This window comes from Armigeres subalbatus, chromosome 2 (assembly GCF_024139115.2).
Source record: "Armigeres subalbatus isolate Guangzhou_Male chromosome 2, GZ_Asu_2, whole genome shotgun sequence".
Classification (NCBI taxonomy): domain Eukaryota; kingdom Metazoa; phylum Arthropoda; class Insecta; order Diptera; family Culicidae; genus Armigeres; species Armigeres subalbatus.
The window spans coordinates 299,646,024-299,669,712 of NC_085140.1; the positions used below are offsets into that span (position 1 = coordinate 299,646,024).

The 23,689-nt window shown below is 39.9% G+C and overlaps 1 protein-coding gene across 1 annotated transcript in view; it reads left to right on the plus strand.

Moving 5' to 3' along the window:
- The window catches only part of LOC134212481 (A disintegrin and metalloproteinase with thrombospondin motifs 7), a 655,262-nt gene that overhangs the window by 26,964 nt on the left and 604,609 nt on the right, over window positions 1-23,689 (plus strand). The window contains exon 2 of the mRNA XM_062690387.1: window positions 14,971-15,507. Within this exon, the coding sequence (XP_062546371.1) occupies window positions 15,494-15,507 (14 nt within the window). The 5' untranslated portion in view covers window positions 14,971-15,493. The remainder of the gene's footprint in view (window positions 1-14,970; window positions 15,508-23,689) is intronic.

The window sequence follows — 23,689 nt, forward strand, 5'->3', positions numbered from 1 at the left end:
CGATATGAGTATATTTCTGAAAGTTTTCAAGCATTTCCATGATTACTTAATGCATTAAGATCTAGATTTTTTTGAAACTTGAAATTTTTGAAACTTTTTAGATGTGGAATAAATTCCACGATTTTTTTTCATAATCAATATAAGTATTCATGCAATTCCAAAATGTATGCTATGTGCTGAAATAGTTAAGTACCGATGAACACAAATTTGGAATCCTAAAGTGTTTTTTATAAATTCCATGAGTCATAAAATTATGAGTCATAAATCAAATTCCAGAATAACATAGGGTTTTTGTAGTTACTGACGTTAGGAAGAGGCTTTATTATGGTTTTCTGAATAGGTGAGAGATTTCTCTGCAAAAATCAAAGAGACTTGAGAAGCAACCAAATCGATCTGAATTGTGCTGCAAAAGAAATGTTTTCTGATACGAACTGGTTTCTAAATCTATTTTTTATCCTAAAAAACAAATTCTAACTAAAGCAGGCACAAAAGAGTTTTCCGATGATCCTTATGAAATCGCCAAAAAATTAAATGGAACAAGATCTTTTGAGGATTATAAAAATATTTCTTTAATGCAATCTCTGTTGTGAGTGCGAAGGTTGCCTAAGTTTTGTCCTAATACTTTCAATGGAATGCGTTGTTGATTTTTCTGTCATTGTAACAAGGATTCTTAAGTTTTATAATTTTATATTTTTCTGTGCCAGAATTATATAGCGAGAGCAAAAAGCTCCATAGGAATTTGATCAACTGTTTTGCGGCATACCTTGCGATTAACTCGAAGATTTTCGAAAGAATGATCGTTCGAAATTTCATTGACCGGATTTGTGTACATGTGATCATTTTGATGTAGTTGCTTCAGTCTTTTTTGAAGCGGATGGTAGTTTAATAGAACAGAAATATTTATATCTTAATACAATTATGTTTTTATGTTTCTGCGACCAGGATACTAGTCAAACAAATGCAGAACAAATTTATTATTTTAAGCTAGCAACTGAATTAGAAGCGGCATTGATTTTAGCTTATAAATCGAGAAAATGTTCCCGGGGGTCCAACTTAAATATTTCGATGCTTTGCGGAACAAATGGTCATAGATGTGATTACGCAACAAATAATATGTTTATAGAATTCATAATTAAAATTAGGAGATGTGTAGGAAATATGTAAATGAAATAAAAACTGACTAAGTTGGAATTACTTTTCAAAATTTTCTGGGGGGGGGCACAAGTAGGTCTGGAGGGGGCCAGGCCCCCCCTTATTTACGCCAATGATCAATGATTGATAACTTATTTTGATATCAATATGGTGTTGATTTCTGAATTATATGAACTGAAATCGATCCCTCCCCAGGCCATCTGCGAGTTGTGGGGCTTGCATAGGATGTGGTGGGGTGGGCTTGCGCACAAGCCCAAGTCCTGGTGTTAGGTGGGACGCTAAGCAGCCCTGACACGACGGCCCTCCGACGGCACAGGAGATTTGCGCAGGCCCAATAAGCCGCCTGGAAAACCAATAATTACGAACAATATAAGAGATAATGTGACTCGATATAATCGGCAAAGACCTAGGCGACGAATAAAGGATCACGATTGGAAGCTTGGAACATGGATGGCAAATCGCTAGGTTTCGCAGGTTGCGACAGGATGATCTACGATGAATTACTTCCCCGCAACTTCGACGTCATGGCGCTGCAGGAGATTTGGAGGACAGGACAGAAAATATGGAAAAGCGGGCATCGAGCGGCTACCTTCTACCAAAGCTATGGCACCACTAACGAGCTGGGAACCGGCTTCATAGTGCTAGGTAAGATGCGCCATCCTGTGATTGGGTCGCGGCCAATCAACGCAAGGGTGTGTAAGCTGAGGATTAAAGGCCGTTTCTTCAACTATAGCATCATCAACGTGCACTGCCCACATGAAGGGAGACCCGACGACGAGAAAGAAGCGTTCTACGCACAACTGGAGCAGACATACGATGGATGCCCACTACGGGACATCAAAATCGTCATCGGTGACATGAACGCACAGGTAGGAAGGGAGGAAATGTATAGACCGGTCATCGGACCGGATAGTCTGCACACCGTATCGAATGACAACGGCCAACGATGCATAAACTTCGCAGCCTCCCGCGGAATGGTAGTCCGAAGCACCTTCTTTTCCCGCAAAAATATCCACAAGGCCACATGGAGATCACCCAACCAAGAAACGGAAAACCAAATCGACCACGTTCTAATCGACGGTAAATTCTTCTCCGACTTCACGAACGTCCGCACTTACCGCAGGGCGAATATTGAATCCGACCACTACCTCGTTGCAGTATGCCTGCGCTCAAAACTCTCGACGGTGTACAACACGCGTCGAAGTCGGACGCCGCGGCTTAACATTGGGCGGCTACAAGACGGTAGGCTAGCCCAAGACTACGCGCAGCAGCTAGAAGTGGCACTCCCAACGGAAGAGCAGCTAGGCGCAGCATCTCTTGAAGATGGCTGGAGAGATATTCGATCCGCCATTGGTAGCACCGCAACCGCTGCACTTGGCACCGTGGTCCCGGATCAGAGAAACGACTGGTATGACGGCGAATGTGAGCAGTTAGTAGAAGAGAAGAATGCAGCATGGGCGAGATTGCTGCAACACCGCACGAGGGCGAACGTGGCACGATATAAACGGGCGCGGAGCAGACAAAACTCGATTTTCCGAAGGAAAAAGCGCCAGCAGGAAGATCGAGACCGTGAAGAGACGGAGCAACTGTACCGCGCTAATAACACACGAAAGTTCTATGAGAAGTTGAACCGTTCACGTAAGGGTCACGTGCCACAGCCTGATATGTGTAAGGACATAAACGGGAACCTTCTTACGAACGAGCGTGAGGTGATCCAAAGGTGGCGGCAGCACTACGAAGAGCACCTGAATGGCGATGTGGCAGACGAAGATGGCGGTATGGTGATGAACCTGGGAGAACGCGCGCAGGACATAATTTTACCGGCTCCGGATCTCCAGGAAATCCAGGAGGAGATTGGCCGGCTGAAGAACAACAAAGCCCCTGGAGTTGACCAACCGCCAGGAGATCTATTTATACACGGTGGTGAGGCACTGGCTAGAGCGCTGCACTGGGTCATTACCAAGATTTGGGAGGAGGAAGTTTTGCCGCAGAAGTGGATGGAAGGTGATAAGCTAGATTGTAGCAACTACCGCGCAATCACATTGCTGAACGCCGTCTACAAGGTACTCCCCCAAATTTTATGCCGTCGACTAGCACCAATTGCAAGGGAGTTCGTGGGTCAGTACCAGGCGGGTTTTATGGGCGAACGCTCCACCACGGACCAGGTGTTCGCCATTCGCCAAGTGCTGCAGAAATGCCGCGAATACAACGTGCCCACACATGATCTATTCAGCGACTTCAAAGCCGCATATGATACAATCGATCGGGACCAGCTATGGCAGCTAATGCACGAACACGGTTTTCCGGATAAACTGACACGGTTGATCAAAGCGACGATGGATCGGGTGATGTGCGTAGTTCGAGTATCTGGGGCATTCTCGAGTCCCTTCGAAACGCGCAGAGGGTTACGGCAAGGTGATTGTCTTTCGTGTCTGCTGTTCAACATCACTTTGGAAGGGGTAATACGAAGATCAGGGATTAACACGAGTGGTACAATTTTCAATAAGTCCGTCCAGCTATTTGGATTCGCCGACGACATAGATATTATGGCACGTAACTTTGAGAAGATGGAGGAAGCCTACATCAGACTGAAGAGGGAACCCAAGCGGATCGGACTAGTCATCAACACGTCGAAGACGAAGTACATGATAGGAAGAGGTTCAAGAGAAGACAATGTGAGCCACCCACCGCGAGTTTGTATCGGTGGTGACGAAATCGAGGTGGTAGAAGAATTTGTCTACTTGGGCTCACTGGTGACTGCCGAAAATGATACTAGCAGAGTAATTCGGAGACGCATAGTGCTGGAAATCGTACGTACTTTGGACTCCGCAAGACGCTCCGATCGAATAGAGTTCGCCGCCGTACCAAACTGACATTCTACAAAACGCTCATTAGACCGGTAGTCCTCTACGGACACAGACCTGGACGATGCTCGTGGAGGACCAACGCGCACTTGGAGTTTTCGAAAGAAAGTGCTGCGTACCATCTATGGTGGGGTGCAGATGGCGGACGGTACGTGGAGGAGGCGAATGAACCACGAGTTGCATGAGCTGCTGGGAGAACCATCTATCGTTCACACCGCGAAAATCGGACGACATCGGACACGTCGGACAGTAACCGGTGAAAATGGTTCTCGACAACGATCCGACGGGCACAATAAGGCAAGGTGCGCAGCGGGCAAGGTGGATCGATCAGATGGAAGGTTACTTGCGGACCCTCCGTAGACTGCGTGGTTGGTGACGTGTAGCCATGAACCGAGCCGAATGGAGAAGACTCTTATATACCGCACAGGCCACTTCGGCCTTAGTCTGAATAAATAAATAATAAATATAAATGAACTGAAATCAAATTGATTACTTATTCCGTTATCCAAAACCAATAACAAAATCTGTTTTCGATTTGCTCTCATCGGCAGTAGAAATAGTTTTCAATTTGTTGTCACAGTAATATTTGTCTGCTATACATTTTAACCGTTAAAATGACCCAAAGGATATAATCCTGAGTCATCAATATTAGGCGATTTCACAACAACAAAATTAGTTATTGATCTGCTTTCAAGCTTTGCTCGGGTGTCACGCCTATTTCGAGAATTGGAGGTTGAGGGCTCGAGTCCCTCCAAGACACGTGGATTCTTTTTCGCAAATTTCATATCAATTTTTCTATTTCGAAACATGTGCTGTGCTTATGCCTACCTTGATACCTGGTTGGCTACAGCGTCGATACACCTAGGCCTGGCGTTCAGGGTCCCCAAGTCCGATTCCACCGCGTGCAGCCAGCGTGTTCGTGGCCTTCAACGAAGTCGCCGACCCCTATCTGGTTCTCTGTTGAATATTGTTTTCGCTATTCTTTCTTCCGACATTCGCACTAAGTGACTAGCCCACTGAAGTCTGCCGTATTTTATACGATTCACAATATTTTCCCGAGTATTGTACGCAGCATTTTTCGCTCGAAAACCCCGGAAGCTCTCCGGTCCGCCTCTTTTAACGTCCATGCTTCATGTCCATAAAGGGCCACTGGTAGAATCAGAGTTCTGTATAAAGCAAATTTCATTTCCGTCTGCATGTTGTGGGACCTAAGCTGGTTACGTTATCTATAAAAGGCCCTATTCGCAGCAGCAATACGTCTATCACTTCACTGGAAACGTCATTGCCACATGTCACAAGCGTTACAAGGTAAACAAATTGTTCAACAACTTCAAACACATCCCCATCAAGCACTACCACAGCACCAACACCACTAGGTCTTCTTCTATCTCTACCTACCACCATGTACTTTGTCTTGGTAGAGTTAATGGTTAAGCCTATCCTCGCCGTCTCCCTCTTCAGTGGAACAAAAGCCTAAACTACTGCTTTGCGATCGATTCCAATAAGGTCGATGTCGTCCGCAAAACCCAGGAGCATATGCGACCGTGTGATGATAGTGTCGTTCCTCTGCACGCCAGATCTCCTAATAGCGCATTCGAGTGCAATGTTGAACAATAAATTCGAAAGTGCATCACCCAGCTCCAATGCGTCTAAGATCACAAACGAGGTTGACACTTCGTCTGCAATCTGAATACTTGATTTCGAGCCATCCAACTTTGCGCGTATCAGTCTAAAAAGTTTCGCCGGAAAACCATGTTCGGACATTATCTGCCACAGCACATTTCTTTTTACTGAATCGTACGGTGCTTTGAAATCAATAAACAGTTGGTGAGTCTGCCCATAATTTATCAAGGATCATCCGCAGGCTAAACATCTGATCCATCGTTGATCGGCCCTCACGAAAACCTGCCTGGTATTCGCCGACAAAGGACTCCTCAAGCGGTCTCAGTCTGTTAAACAGGATACGCGACAGTATTTTGTACGCCGAGTTCAGAAGGGTGATCCCTCTGTAATTGGCACACTCTAGCTTGTGCCTTTTCTTATAGATTGGGCATTGGGCAATTTTGGAAATAATGGACCAAATTGGCTTTCATCTAAAACCAAACGATCTTTGTAGAGCTATAATTAAGTCTCCCCGAGATGAAATTTGGAATCAATATTGGGCTTTGCGTGTCTGGCCATATCTTTTTATTCATGTACGATTTAGATTATTCAACTAGAAAAAAAATGGTTTCTCACTGGTGGTGAACAGAAGCTTTCAGTTGCAGTGATACTCTCTGAACTCTGCACCAATAAAGTACGGTTTTAAACTAGAGCACCCAAGGGTGTGTCATCGGAGTGCTTCTCCATTCACCAAGAACTGTTTATATCAGCATGCAGCGTCTCCATTCCAATTCACCGAAGAGCAGGGCCATTAGCCTAGTGAAATATGTTAATATGTAGGAAAATTTGCTATGCACCGATAGATATTGGCTTTTTCGGCGATTCTTGAATGGCCACCATTTCACACTGCAGTGGCTGGAGAATGACTGTAAAAAAGTTAAAAACTCGTTTTTCGCAGTGCGCCTGCATTTTTCTGAGAAAAATCTGCGAAAACTTTTATTTCCCCTCGTTAGCGATACTAAGTGGGTGAAGTGAGAGAATTTGACAAAAAATATATTTAAATGAACTTACCGCGAGTTTGGTCAGTGGCAATCAGTGAGCGTGTGAAAAAGGTTGGAAAAACTGACGACTGACTGGAATGCCGTCCGACCGAGCATTGCGGTGCAGAGGAGTGTGAAAAATGTCATTAATTTTGCGACCCAAACGACGACGACACAACTAGCGGTTGCGAGGCGGAACCGGAACAGTTGACAGTGGGTGTTTCTGACGTGTGCGGAACATAATTTCTAATGGAATCAAGAGCCACAACGAAGGAAGGCGTCAGTTACGTCAATATTTCTATAGCATGTCTCGGTTGCTCCAATTCTTTTTTTTTAATTACACGATTTTTTTACTTGGACACTGATCGTCCATTGGATGTCCATTGAGGTAAGTTCAATTCCAAGCTAGAAACAGTACAATGCACTCTCTCAGCTCGGACGAATTTGACAACCTATACATTTTCCCAAGTAAGACTCTCTGAAGATTCGAATGGAGATGTTTTCATTCGCCAGACAATGCTAACAGTAGAGATATCAAGCTCATTTTACCCTAATTATGTCCTAAAATAAAGAATCTATATTAGATTTTTTCAGGGATCGTTCATTCTGATCGCGTAAGATTTTTTTTCTGACTCAGAAGTCGAAAGGAGCAAGGGGGGGATAATAAAATAATTAAAAAAAACTCTTCGAATTTGCTTAAGAACGTCAAATCTTCAAAAATTCCCAAATTTTTTTTAGGGGTGGGTGGGTGCGGTGTTGAATGCATAATTCAATCTCTATCTGGAATAAGGGCGAATGTCGCAAGAGAGAATTCTCTTCGACGACTTCTCCTCTTTTTGATAAAAGTGACAAGCAACGGATTTCTTTGTGGTTTATCACCTCAGAACGATAGGAAAAAATGAGAACTTACATGCTGAGGTGATAATCTGAAAAGAAATCCTCTGCTTGTCACTTGTATTTAAAAGAGGGGAAGTCGACGAAGAGAATTCTCTCTTGCGACATTTGCCCTTATACCAGAGAGAGCTTGAATTGTTTTTAAATAATTATATCCGCCTAATTTAAATTAAAAAAAATAGAAAAGACTTTTTCGACATTTCTGGTCTTTTTTGACGTGCAAGAATAAGTGAACCGTTTGTTTGAGAACCTGCATATGTAACATTTTTGGCCAAAATAAGATTTTTATATATTTGAATCCTCGTCCAAAAATACGTATTCTGGCAAAAAATACGAAAAAAAAAATTTGTTCAGGAATGTATGAAAAAAATTTCGTTTGTTTAGAAATAGAAGGTAGATTTATTTTTGAATCTTTTGATGGCCCTAAAATTTTGCATATAGGAGAACTTTTTTTAACGAAGGTAAAGGAAATCTGCAACCAGACACCAGAGGAGGCCTTTCACAGGTAGTGTGGGGATGGATATATGGGAGTGCTGTTTCCAGTTTCATCTCATTCATTTGAACACCGAATAGTAAATCTAGTTAGTCAGGGGCAATACTTTCGTTTACCATGCCGTCTCAATTGATTAGGTAGTGCTTCTCTTTAATTGAGATTATTCTGTTCTGTCAATTGAAATACACACCTTTCGAATGACTGCCCGGATAAAAAATATCATTAAAATATCATAAATTTTATTGTTACAACACCATTTAAAACATAAGTTTTACCATTGAATATAATGGAATTTTGACAATAAAATCACATGAGAAATAATGGTTTTCCACGATAAAATGAATGGTAAATGGGACTTTTACAATTAAAAAGGGGGGTTGTTATGTATCTTTACAATAAAAAAATCGAAAATTTTCCATACAAAATTCGGAGCAAAACAATTGATTTTACGGTTCTTCAATGGGATGATTTCGAGCGACAAAACAATAGAAAACATTGTGTTTTAAATGTTTTCAATTACTGTTTCTATTGTTTTACAATAGAAATACAACAGGATTTAGAATACATTCAATATAACAATAAAAATACAATACAAATAATTCTTTTACAATTTTTTATTTTCCTCCGGTTGTTAGCATATCTTTAGACGAATCCAGCGCACTACTTCCAAAGTTAAGTTGGTTGCCTGTATCTGGAGAAAAATTCAACATCGGTTTAAAAAGCGTACTAACTTTGTTCCGAATAGACAATACATATAGATATAAACCTGTGGAAAATGTAAATTATAAAAGAGAACGTCGAGAAGAAAAGAAAAAAATACCTGCATCAGTTCTTATTATATCCCGTTGGTGAGATTGGCCAATGGTAGCCACTGAACGATCTTCAATCAGTGACCAGCAAGCAGCAGTATTTTATTTATCATAAGCTTCATGTCATAAGGTATTATGATGATAAAATTTTCATTTATTTTTTGTTCGGGATGAACCACTGCGTTCATTATGTACATTGAACTTTTGTAGTATTGCTTTTGCATTGAAACTTTTCGTTTCGTCACTGAAACCATTGATACTTGTCTTCAGCGACTGCTTCCGCGATAGAGCATTTGCACATTTTATTCACTCATACATCTATATTGCTGTCAAAATGTGTATTTGACAATTACATTTTCAGCTAAAAGCTCTATTTTTTGACACCGGTGCACTCACACAACCAATTAACATCAGTTGTCAAAAAATCAGGAGTACCAACTTGACCACTATCTCCTTGTCGCCGAGTCCGGCGCTGAGTGCTCGGCGCGGAAACCCAAAGGTGGGAATAAAATTTTGGGGCTTATGCGCAATATAAGATTACGATTACCGGTGGTGAGTATAAACCGTTTGTCAGCGCAGTATCATTACTTGACACTTTACCGGTCGCTACTAAACGCGCTGCTAAAACAGTAGCGCAGCTGACAGGTGACCAAATTGACCAAATAACAGCGCTACTATTTGATAAACTATCAAACGTCGAACGTCACCGATACGGAATGCAGTCACCAAAATGATAACCGAAAATACCGAAAATAGTGACCGATGCGAAAAAGAGTGACTAAACTAAAATGACAGTACAGTGAGGGTGATCAAAATACTCGCGCCCAGTAATGATGCTCTAACGCTTCAACACTTTAGATACTCACCGCGGTACAGAAGCCATAGTGATTTACCGCTTTCCCAGCAGCAGAAACTGCAATGAAAAAGACCTGCACCATACAGTTTCATTATTTTCATCTCTTCACTAATTATAAACAAACTGTACACGCTCAAATGAATCCAGCCATTCTCCGAGTAAAATGATAAGCAAAAGTTTTTGTTCCCTTTCATTTTTTTGAAATCAAATTTTTATTGCAAAACATTTCTAGACCTGCAACAAGACCTGCAATATGAAAATATATACTTGAGAATCGGAATAACTTTTTTATTTATTTAACAAACAAAGCTATTGTAATTTTATTGTTCTCAATTGTTATTTCATCAATATAATAAATCCATGAAATATTCCAAAATTATATTAATTCAATAACATTAGACGGATTTCCAGATCATCCAAACCGAATACTTTTAAAATATGTTTAGTTCTTGAATGCTAATACTAAACATAAGCGAACAATAAAAATATAATAGAATATATCGGAAACATTTAAATATATTGTTATTTTATTGTACGTACAATAAAGATATTTTACAACCGAGAACATTTTACAATAAGCATACAATAGTTTGTATTGTTTGCCACACAATCTATTGTATTTCAATAGGTTATGTCATACAAGTTACTGTAAATTTTTATCCGGGGGTGGTCGGAAAAATGGGAAATTGCAAGAAAAACGGATTTCTGATTTCAAATGTATTATTGAAGTCAAATTGATATTTGTGCCAATTGTAGTAAAGAAAATGTTATTTCGATGTCATGGGACTAATTTGCTAATAACTTTTTTCACAAGTCATGTACAATTATCTTTTCCCTATAAACATGTAGCCCTCAAAGGACCTTAAAACTTTTTCTAACAGGTAATTTCTCTAAATATGATATTGGCGGTGTGAGAGCCGAATTAGTTTCAAATGACATTAATGTCATGACATTCCATGACATTTTTTAAATTTCGCTCTCATGGCTCATACTTTGTAATTAGAATAACGATCTGTTCGGCAATGTTCTAGGATCCTTTAAGTACTACATGTTAATCAAAAAGTCCGAACTGTAAATTCATTTTGAAAAAAGTTACTAAGAAATTAGTAATAGCAATGCCATGACATTTTTTTGACATTTCCCATCACTGGAAAGATTGCTCAATGCACGTGCACGTGCGCCTCAACTATCCATGTGTTTCCCATGTACCACTTGTGCACACGACACACTGGCACCACATGTGTCCCAACACTCTCTTACCTGAGCCGCTAGACCACCAACAAGACTGAATCAGATACCATGCAGGGGGTATCCCGAGTTAGCATCTCGCGAACCAGTTGGTTCCTAATAAGTATGGTAATCATCCATTTGTCTATCAAGCCGTAAGAGACCCTAGGTTGGTGCCACTCCTACCTCAGCTCATTTATTTATTTATTCAGACTAAGGCCGAAGTGGCCTGTGCGGTATATAAGAGTCTTCTCCATTCGGCTCGGTTCATGGCTACACGTCGCCAACCACGCAGTCTACGGAGGGTCCGCAAGTCATCTTCCACCTGATCGATCCACCTTGCCCGCTGCGCACCTCGCCTTCTTGTACCCGTCGGATCGTTGACGAGAACCATTTTCACCGGGTTATTGTCCGACATTCTGGCTATGTGTGCGGGCCACCGCAGTCGTCCGATTTTCGCGGTGTGAACGATGGATGGTTCTCCCAACAGCTGATGCAACTCGTGGTTCATTCGCCTCCTCCACGTACCGTCCGCCATCTGCACCCCACCATAGATGGTACGCAGCACTTTCCTTTCGAAAACTCCGAGTGCGCGTTGGTCCTCCACGAGCATCGTCCAGGTCTCGTGTCCGTAGAGGACTACCGGCCTAATGAGCGTTTTGTAGATTGTCAGTTTGGTACGACGGCGAACTCTATTCGATCGGAGCGTCTTGCGGAGTCCAAAGTATGTACGATTTCCAGCCACTATGCGTCTTCGAATTTCTCTGCTGGTATTATTTTCGGCAGTCACCAGTGAGCCCAAGTACACAAATTCTTCTACCACCTCGATTTCGTCACCACCGATGCAAACTCGCGGTGGGTGGCTCACATTGTCTTCTCTTGAACCTCTTCCTATCATGTACTTCGTCTTCGACGTGTTGATGACAAGTCCGATCCGCTTGGCTTCCCTCTTCAGTCTGATGTAGGCTTCCTCCATCTTCTCAAAGTTACGTGCCATAATATCTATGTCGTCGGCGAAGCCAAATAGCTGGACGGACTTATTGAAAATTGTACCACTCGTGTTAATCCCTGCTCTTCGTATTACCCCTTCCAAAGCGATGTTGAATAGCAGACACGAAAGACCATCACCTTGCCGTAACCCTCTGCAGGTTTCGAAGGGACTCGAGAATGCCTCTGAAACTCGAACTACGCACATCACCCGATCCATCGTCGCTTTGATCAACCGTGTCAGTTTATCCGGAAATCCGTGTTCGTGCATTAGCTGCCATAGCTGGTCCCGATCGATTGTCTCATATGCGGCTTTGAAGTCGATGAATAGATGATGTGTGGGCACGTTGTATTCGCGGCATTTCTGCAGTACTTGGCGAATGGCGAACACCTGGTCCGTGGTGGAGCGTTCGCCCATAAAACCCGCCTGGTACTGCCCCACGAACTCCCTAGCAATTGGTGCTAGTCGACGGCATAAAATTTGAGAGAGTACCTTGAAGGCGGCGTTCAGCAATGCGATTGCGCGGTAGTTTCTACACTCCAGCTTATCGCCCTTTTTGTAGATGGGACACACGACACCTTCCATCCACTCCTGCGGCAAAACTTCCTCCTCCCAAATCTTGGTAATGAGCCAGTGCAGCGCTCTATCCAGTGTTTAAATAGCTCTCCTGGTAGTTGGTCAACCCCAGGGGCTTTGTTGTTCTTCAGCCGGCCAATCTCCTCCAAAGTTTCCTGGAGACCCGGTGCCGGTGAAATTATGTCCTGCGCGCGTTCTCCCAGGTCCATCACCATACCGCCATCTCCGTCTGCCACATCGTCATTCAGGTGTTCTTGGTAGTGCTGCCGCCACCTTTGGATCACCTCCCGCTCGTTCGTAAGAAGTTTCTCGTTTATGTCCTTACACATATCAGGCTGTGGCACGTGGCCCTTACGTGAACGGTTCAACTTTTCATAGATCTTTCGTGTGTTATTAGCGCGGCACAGTTGCTCCGTCTTTTCCCGGTCTCGATCTTTCTGCTGGCGCTTTTTCTCCGAAAAATCTAGTTTTGTCTGTTCCACGCCCGTTTATATCGTGCCTCGTTCGCTCTCGTGCGGTGCTGCAGCAATCTCGCCCATGCTGCATTCTTCTCTTCCACTAACTGCTCACATTCGCCGTCATTCCAGTCGTTTCTCTGATCCGGGGGCACCGTGCCAAGTTCAGCGGTTGCGGTGCTACCAATGGCGGATCGAATATCTCTCCAGCCATCTTCAAGAGACGCTGCGCCTAGCTGCTCTTCCGTTGGGAGTGCCAATTCCAGCTGCTGCTCGTATCTTTGGGCTAGTCTACCGTCTTGTAACCGCCCAATGTTAAGCCGCGGCGTCCGACTTCGACGCGTGTTGTACACCGTCGGGAGTTTTGAGCTCAGGCATACTGCAACGAGGTAGTGGTCGGATTTAATATTCGCACTGCGGTAAGTGCGGACGTTCGTGATGTCGGAGAAGAATTTATCGTTGATTAGAACGTGGACGATTTGGTTTTCCGTTTCTTGGTTAGGTGATCTACATGTGGCTATGTGGATATATTTGCGGGGAAAGGTGCTTCGGACTACCATTCCGCGGGAGGCTGCGAAGCTTATGCATCGTTGGCCGTTGTCATTCGATACGGTGTGCAGACTATCCGGTCCTATGACCGGTCTATACATTTCCTCCCATCCTACCTGAGCCGCTCGATGCCCGCTTTTCCACACTTTGTGTTCTGTCCATTCTCCTGCAGCGCCTCGAAGGTCGAAGTTGCGGGGATGTAATTCATCGTAGATCATCCTGTCGCAACCTGCGAAACCTAGCGACTTGCGTTTCCTTGTTTCAATGGGGAGGCCCTTTAGTGCGGTGCAGCTAGGTACACATATTACGTAAGCACTTATGAAGGGAGGGGGGTCCATCATTTTCTTACCCACCATATAAATAAAAAATCATGTGTATGAAAAAAAATGTAAAATAACTCCCCCCTTATCTCACATTTTTTTCAGGTCATAAAACCCAGAAAAAATGCTCACCTAATATGTGTAGTGTACTACCCCCTACCATGCTCAAAAGCCGATCACAGTGTGCACATCGAATTGAATCTATGTATCGATATATCTTTCATTCAATCTATCTTCCTACATATGTGAGTTGCGTGCTATTAGTAAAGCTTGAACTTTGTACATTTCAATTGCATTAGGAGAGATCCATTAACTACGTAACGCAAAACATGATCATCTTCAACCCCCCTCGCCCTATGTCACACTTTTTGTAAGAAGCATCTTTAGATTCCGGAGATGTCGAGTTCGATTCTCGGTCCGGTCTAGGATGTTTTTGGGTTGGAAACATTCTCGACTTCCTGGGCATAGTGTATCCATTGTACTTGCCACACAAGATACACACTCATGCAATGGCGGGCATAGAAATGCTTTCAATTAATAACTGAGGAAATGCTAATAGAATACTAAGTTGAAAAGCAGGCCAAGTTCCAGTTGGAATGTAGAGCCATTGAAGAAGAAGAATCTACCAAAACCTGTATAAGAACTGGACATATGCGAAATTGTTAAATTCTTATACAAAAATTGTAAGCTCACAAACAAATATTGTAAGAAAAGATTGCAAAATTGTAAGGTCTCATACAAGATTTGTATAAGAATCTTACAGGTTTCACAGGTGTCAGTAGATTCATATATAGAATTATTAGAAAATCTAACAATCGCCGGTTAGGAGTAGTAACTTGATAAAACAAAATTGCTCGGAAAAAAGTAAAAATTTCGTTTCGATTCTTTAATTTTCAAATCAGAAGACAACCCAATTCCATTTCTCCTCTAAATCAAAACGTATGCTATCGCATTGCCTTCGTGGACACAGTCATTGTACAACCCTTCCCCCAAATATTGATATAGTAACATGTTTTTGCCAGCATACTTTTTGTTACATTTCATAAACTTTTTGCTGTAGTTGAAAACCAAACCAATGCCAGCACAATATTTAATAACGAATGGAAGGAATTAAATGTAGTTTATTTCATTTCTGTATTTTCCAGCACTTCTCCCATTGTTCACCAGTTCCCAGGAAATCAGCATTGGACCCACACGAGCGAATGGTTCCCTGCATCCATCCGAGGTGCTATTTGGTGTGTCCCCAGTGCAATGGAGGCGTGAATGTGAAAATGTGATAATTGTTGCGGTGCTGCAAAAAAAAAATCGGCATACATAGGAACAGCAGTTTTCAAACAATAAAAAAGAATTAAATCCGTAATCAGCCGGAACCGCCACTCTGGGGAGCAGGAAATTGAGTGTCCCTTCGTTCGGAGTGGAACTGAAGCGAAGCAGTGGGGAACTCGATTGTTAAAATGTTTTGCGCACCGAGTGGGTAATATTTTGTGGAAAAGCTGCACATATTTGCGCGATATCGGAGTCTGGTGTGAGCAGATCAGTGATAGAAAAGGTGGAGAGTGTGGTGACAGGAATAACGTATTGCTGTTGCCGCTTCCTGCTTTAGGGGTCGAGCCGTCATCCCGAGTGGGAAACCTCGCGGATTGTCAGATATTTTGATTGGATGCGAAAATGAAGACCTCAAGGTAATGGCGAGTTTTTATTTGATTTAAATTATGTAAAGTTTAAAAAATAACTTGTATAAAATTTGTAACACTGTTTCAGAATGATTTATATCGAATACGAGAGACTTATTGGAATTGCTTATTTGCATTTTAATTGATTGATTGCACATATGTTAGTGGTTTTGTTGAATGAATGAAACATTGTGTTAATTTTGGATCTCTTCATTTTCATAAAATAGCACCTTCGACCAAAGGTCGTACAGATTGGATAATGGACAGGACATTACACGACACCCTTGTCATTACACAGAAATTCCCGTGAACGCGAGGTAAGGGAATCGAACCAACATTATATAGCACGCATATGCTCTAAGACAACCAAAGCTGCTAAATGCAGGGCCATTTAGTCTTGTTTTAGTGTATTCTAAAGGGAACATATCCTAAAGGGAACAAATATGAAAAAAAAATCTTACTGGGCTGGAAGAGGGGTTGAACGAAAGCATAGAAAATCCCTAACATACCTAATTAGTATACCGTCATCGTGAGTGACAATGGGTCTAGGGGGCGAGAATGGATCATCGCTCTTACCGACAGTCTGGAGGTCGAATAACAAAATCGTTCAAAAAGACAAATAAACTATATTAACAATATAGTTTACTTCGTTAACCTCCATATATTACACGGTTAGATGACTTTACTCATTAATGGGTAATCTGTTATTGTTGATATTATTCCCCATTAAAATGGGGAGATGCATTTTTGTGAGAAAATGGGTGTATTTTTTGGTGTACTGTACCTACCGTGTAGGCAACAGACAGCACAAACACACCATCTTGCGTTACAAAAGGCAACTAACGCTTGAAAACGATAGCAGGGTGGCCAGTTAGTCGGGAAATCGGGAAATGCGGGAAATATGCGGGAATTGAAAGTCCATGCGGGAAATGCGGGAAAAAGTTGGGAATTTCTTGAAATTATACAAAAAATCGGGAAAAAGTCATCAGTTGTTCTTTTCATTAAATCATGGATAACTATTCTAGTGTAAAACATGAAAAAATAACTGTTTTAAATGCATATGTTTTTCCACTGACCGTTTGAAATTGTTTGATGTATTCGGCTTAGTCAATTGTATAATTCAAATGATAAACCAGAATTCTCTAATATCGAGTCTAGAGCTCTTTTCGTTAGTGATGATAGAAAGCCTCTCCCACCTACGCTTCAGCAGGTTTCTAAGACCAAGGATATCTCCGAGAGTTCATGAAAAAGCTAATTAGCATTTCGTTGCAGCTTGTGGGTTCCTGAAGATGATGCTTGATTGATATTCTCTTGAAAGCGACTCGAGTTTTGTCTGGAGACTTGTCGACAGTAGTCCAATATATCCAATTATGTTCAATTCCACACATCTTAAGAATCTCTGGGCATTCGTTGTTAATATCTTAATTTTGTCACATGGTAACGCTGTACAGGAGAAGTGCTTTAGACTGATGGACAGTGTTTGATCGTAAACCAGTTTAAGGATGAAGGAAGGACTGGCATAAATAATAAAATATGATGCCATAATAAGATCAGGATGTGTAGCAAAGCAATTTAGTAGAAATATTCATATCAATAATACATCACTGGTCAAGGTAAAATAAGTCTCAAGAACTGAAAATAGATTGAAGAAAAAATTAGAGATAGGTAACAAGCAATGAAGAACATGAAAATTATTTTTATTATTATTTTTATTAAAATGATTTGCAGCAGTTTAAGAAATGAATCTGTATAATAAAGATAAAAAAGGATTTGCAGCCTTAGGCTGGCTTATCTCTGAAGTTTGAAGGTGTTGAAGAAGATGGATGTCAAAATATTGGCAGACGCAAAGATTCTCTCAACGGATTCTTCAATATATTTGAAGTTTACTATAGACCAACACTTGAAAAGGGCGTAACAGCTAACATTTAATCTCCCCGGTTCCTGGTCTACATTCATAGATAAAGAACTGCAAAGAATAAGATATGGCTGTTCTTTTTCAAATGTTGGTCTAGAACTATCGATTTTTAAAATAGTTGGAGGTTTTAAAAAATTACCTTAAATTAGTCAAAGAATCGACTTAGACAATTAAACTAAATAAATTCAATCAAAAGCACTTTTAGAATAAAATATAATCACCCACGATTTTTTTTATTAGAATAGAAATTTTATTTTAAATCTTCAAAATTATATCGGGAATTTTTCAAAAAATATCGGGAAAAAGTCGGGAAATATGCGGGAATTTTAAAATGGAAGTTAAGTGGTCACCCTGCGATAGCCAAAAGGTGCGATAGTTACAAAAATTACACTGAATTAATAATTTCTAACATTTAGTTACATTTTTCAAAACTTTTCCTTTAAAATCAGAAATTAAAATAGGGTCCTAGGATGATTTCTAGCTTTTTATTTCTACATGTTTTAATGCATATTGCGACATACTTTCAAACACCCCTCGGAATGTCTTTTTGCTACATTGCTTACTTTTTGTAAAATCGCGGAGCTTCTGTGATGTCTCTCGAAATCAGCCAGAGTGGACTTACTTACTTACTTATGGATCCTGTACACCTCCGGTGGTGCAAAGGGCCGACTTGAAAGATCTCCATCCTGAGCGATGCCCGGCTATCGCTTTAACCTGTTGCCAGGTTAGATTTCGGTCGACTTCTTTTATTTCTTTATTGAGGCTTCGCAGCCATGAGCCTCTGGGTCTGCCTCTGCTGCGATGTCCCGCTGGGTTCCAGTCTAATGCTTGAGCCAGAGTGGACCATATTGGTAATGTAGTATATTTAAAAAAGGTCTTTTATAAACAAGTTTTCTTGTTCGCAGATACATTCAATCTTTTCTACTAGCATTCTAAAGTGGTTGGAACAGTGACCCATTCTCAACCCCATTTGACCTTTTGCTCTATCTATGGTCCAGGATACAGTTTTACGCGAAAAAAAAACATTTTACGCCAAAACTATATTTTCTAGAAGAAAATGTTGTTCTACAAAGTTGATCGGAATAGTAAGTCCATCATCATGGTGCTATTAAGGAATAGGGTGGCCCATCACATAACAAATTTACAATATTCTGCAAAGTTGTAGCGCAGCTTATTCCAATAAATTTTGCTAAAAACATTTTCTGTAGATTTATCAATTTTTAGTTTTTCACGAATGTCACCTTTCGAAGACTTTTGGGACATTTAAAGACGCATGTTTTTTAGAAGAATATCGTCTGTACCTTTTTCCGTTGCTGAGTTATATCAATTTATTTGAAAAAAAAAACATGACATTAGCCAATTTGATAAAACTGAGGGAAAAATAACACATATCAAATTTTTTGACATAATAAAGAATATGAATTGCTCTTTCTAATGCCATGCAAAAAGTTTTTTGGTTTGTCCCAATCGGAGAAATCAACTTTTGAAAAACAACGTCATTTTAACAGAAAAATAATAATAGTTTTTACACATGATATTGAGCATATTTACACATCAAAAGTTGCATTTTTGCCTTTATCGTATACTAAGTATACGTAAAGGCTATATAATCACTCCAAAACCAAACTTTTGATAGAAGGCTCGGAGACCCAATCGACTCAGCTCGACGAATTGAGGTTTTTTTTTCAAAATTTTTTTTCTCAAAACTATAGTTTTAGCGTCAAATGCATCCTTAACAAACTTCCAGCTTTACAAATCTGAGTTTTTCATCCAGTCCATTTAACGTTAAAGAGTTCACTGCCGCTAACCGCAAGTCAGACTTATCTGGATATGGCATCCATATACAGATAAGTCTGACTTGCGGTTAGCGGCAGTTCAGTTAACACACAATGTAGGAAAGAATTTCAGAATACCGGAGTTGAAGCCGTCCAACAGAAACTATGTACAATATGTAACATTATTGATTGATGCAAGAAAAAGTTTGTAAGAAAGGTGTAGACAACGAACACGCTCTTTCCTTTAATTACTCTTGAGTCGAAGATTGAAACAAAAGATTCAAAATGATTCTAGTAGTACAAAACACTAAGTTCAAAAGCGCAATACGTGTGCACAATTAAAGGCTATGCGGAGTAAATAAAATGGAACGTATTCGTCTTGAAATTGTATTTAAACTGTGTTAAATAAATAAATGTTTTGAATTAAGGAGATGCTGATGCTTCGCCGTTCAAGTGAGTTTCATTTATTAAACGCCCTTGGAAAGCATAACTGCACTGTCGGGCACTGGATACCGGAAAATGAATAACTAGACTGCTAACTGAAGATGATAAATGATCACTCCCACTAGTCTCACTCGAAGATATGTAAACCTTTGATGTTGTTGAACATATTGATATTGGATAGAGCTGGAGCAGCTAGTTTCGAGTCAATGTGCCAGTGAACCTTGGTGCTAAGAGCAAAAAAAAAAAAATTGTGCTGTTTTTCCATATCCTGACGTTTATACACCTACCCTTCCCAAACAGCATACGATTGCAATCAAAAAATGGTTCGGGAAAACAAGCCACGTTCAATGCTCAAAGGTAGAGGGATGATGAACGAATCTTCTCGTTTAGTTGAAGCTGTCGGGTTCCGTAGATTAACCAGAGGGCGAGTCATGGCTTGCTGGGCACTGATCGACACGCTGAAGTGTTAATGTACAATCATACGCTGATGGTAATATACTCAAACCCCACATTTCCCTTCTTCTCTCATTAAAAAAAGGCAAAAAAAATCCTCTAGCATAGAACGCATTGATTTTTTTTTAAAGTTATTTGCGTGAGACGAAGATGAACATATTGCTTTTGAAAATCCGATGATTTCCTTGGAAAACTGAACTCTAAAATAAACTTGTATGATCATCGTGGTTTTCATTCGCAGAACAACAAAATGCAAGTGAATAGGTTGTGTCATTAAAATGTTAAACTAAATTGGTAATTGATCTCAAAAAAACATTTTATATTATAGCAATAATCTAAATATCTTATACCGTCCATTAAATTCAACTATCAGCTTCATATATAGTAATACCAGCAAGCTGACCTTCAATATATCGATGTTGAACTTGCTAACAACCGCTTAGAACATGTGTTCCCAAACTGTGGGCCGCGACTCCCAGGGAGGTCGTGGGCTGATCAATGATGGGTTGCGAAAGACGAATCTTGAATCATTATTTTGTCCTTATTTTGTCCCACAGATCTATCACAGCCATTAGATTTGGATCTATGCAGTGAATGAAGAACAATAAATTTTGAGATTTTGTCAAATACAATGAAATCCAAACAATTCAAATCCAATCCAAATTCAATCCAATTCCAATAAAAATCCAAGCCACATTCAATCCAGTAATGCCAATCAACATCAAATCCTAATCCAATCTTAATCCGTTCCAAATCCAAATCAAATCAAATGCAATTCTAATCCAAATCTAAATCAAATCCAATTCAAATCTAGTTCAAATCCAATCCATATCCAATTCAAATCCATTCCAATCAAATACAAATCCAATTAAAATCTAATCCATATCCTATCCAAATCCAATCCAAATCTATTATTCCACATTCAATCCTAATCCGTTCCACATCCATTCCAAATTCACTGCAATCAAAATCTAATCCAAATCCGATCCAAATCCAATCTAAATCCGTTCCAAATCCAAATCCAATCAAATGCAATTATAATCCAGATCTAAATCAAATCAATCCAAATCTAACCAAAATCTAATCCAACCAATCCATATCCAATTCAAATCCATTCCAATCAAATCCAACCAAAATCTAATCCAAATCCGTTCGAGTTCCAAATCATTGCCAATCCATTCAAAGTAATATAATGATGGGATATGAAGCAATTCATAATGGTTTGTACAATCTAACGCAAATTATTTTTTTTATCCAAATTCTAAAAGCCAATGTGGGAGGGTCGCAAGCAATATGTGATTCTGCTAGGTGGGTCGCATGTACAAGTAGTTTGGGAACATCTGGCCTAGGATATGATATTTATCTAAAATTTCGCAGAGATATCATACTTAAATGGGATAGCATAAGTTTATTCCTAAATTTTAGACTTATGTTAACCAGTACTATTAGCCAATAACTCCAAACTTATGACTTTGTGAATGCTGGCATCGTTTTTTGAGCTTCATGAATGTTGGATATCTCATCCAACGGGTAATTCCGTTACGACTACTAAGTCAGCAAATTCCAAAATAACTTCAAGATAGTATATCAAGCCTTCCAACCAACTTTGTAGCATATGATAGAATTCCATATCTCTCAGATTTCGATAGAACTAGCTTAACTGGTAGTCTCATGTACACTAAAGCTAAGTTATACATTTCAAACTAAATTAATTTTAACCAAAATAAATGTTTCCTTGGTATTTTCTAGATTGTCAAAAAATTTTCGTCAGTCTCCCAGACACGCCATGTGGTATTTCAAACCACAAACCAGCGCACTATAGGATTTCGGGCGGTCATTAATCGAAAATGTCATGTCTTCCGAATTATTTTAAAATATTTTCTCTCCATTGTCAATACTCTAATTAAGAGAAATTCTGAATTTGAAGTCTCTAGGTGCACTAGTTCCAAAGATATAAGGTGTCAAAGTCAGAAATGGGTAAAAGTTAACAAATTTCCTGAAAAATATTTTACTTTCAACTATTTATTGAAATATTTTCTTAATGTTTTTTCTTTAATGTTAATACATCATTACAAAGGTAATTGTATAAGCTTTAAAATGGTATGCAAAAACTAATGGTTACATTGTGAAAAAAAATGAAAAAATGCGGAAACAATATTTTTTCCAAAACGACGCTATTTTCAACTTTGATAGTGAAGAACTTTTTTTCCTCAGAAATCCCCGGGTTCTTTTATGATGCACATCAAGGACGAAGCTTCGACTAAAATTTCCCGAAATAATTTCTTGCCAGTATTTGCAATTAACAGAGTTAAATCACTTTGATTTTTTTCATTTATTTTTTACTGTGTTTTGCCTCTCTCGTACTCCAAGGTTAATGCTCATTCCAAAAACGAATGTTTGATAGAAGGCCCGGAGATCCGTAGTGGTATATATCAACTAACTCAGCTCGAAGAATTGAGGTGATGTCTGTATGTGTGTGCATGCGCGTCTGTATGTATGTGCGCAAATCGCCATTTAGACGCTTATTTGTGTACGATTTTCTCGCAACAAGTTTCATTCGACGGGAAATCTAGTCCCATCGTTTCCTATTGAAAATGGGCCAGACTGAACTATGGGCTCAAAGGGTATGGTCAAAATACATGTATTGGTAATAACTTCGACTTTATTTATAACAATTTTTTAACTTTTCAAAGGAGTGAATGAATAAAACCCCAATACAATGCAGCACAACGGTAACGGTAACGGAATTTATATATTTCCTGTCAAATTTTACTGGTTCCGTCGCCATTCCGCTGAATTGCGTTTGGGGCTTGAGTGGTTTGAGTCATTTCCTAAACCTATTTTTTCTGAGCTATTCATTAGCTACTGATGGAGAACTAAATATGAGGTTTCATAGTATGTAAATATTTATAAATCTCATGGAATCAATAATTCCTGACATGTTTATTGCAAAAGTAAAGACGAACAATATCTTAGTTAGTACGGAGAGTATGAAATTCTTGCTAGTGTTCATGAATGTCTGGCTAAAGGTAGGGAAATATTTATTCACTCATCTACACTTTGAGGTTCACTGGCTGAACAACCAGCGGAAAGTCAATATAAAAAAGAAGAAATTTAGAACTCATAATGCAAGAAAATGATCAAGAGAGGCAAATGTTGACATTTTTCTTCGTGCCTTACATGAATCAGATCTATTTTAAGCTCGATTTGGATAACGAGGAGACATTGGAAAAAAAATTCACTTAGTTATTCTTATGCCATGCGTAATTTTGTAATATTTGAAGATTTTAAAAGTTCTTTATCCTCTGATACTTTAGATGAATTCATGTCATCTTCCAGCGTTGATGGAATTTAAGAAAATATCATTAAAGATTTAAACCTTCACACAGAAAAAGAATGATGCTATATATAACTTGGAGAAATCATGACAACAAATCAAAATAATTTAAATAGTGTTGTTATTCAAATTGAAAGAAATTTGCTTTTCGGAACAATGGAGCATTGTGGAATGAATGAATGTTCACATTTTTGAGAATATATTATTCTCATTTATTTTTGAATAACTTGTACAAATGTCATGGGATTGCGATTTCTAATTTGCTAA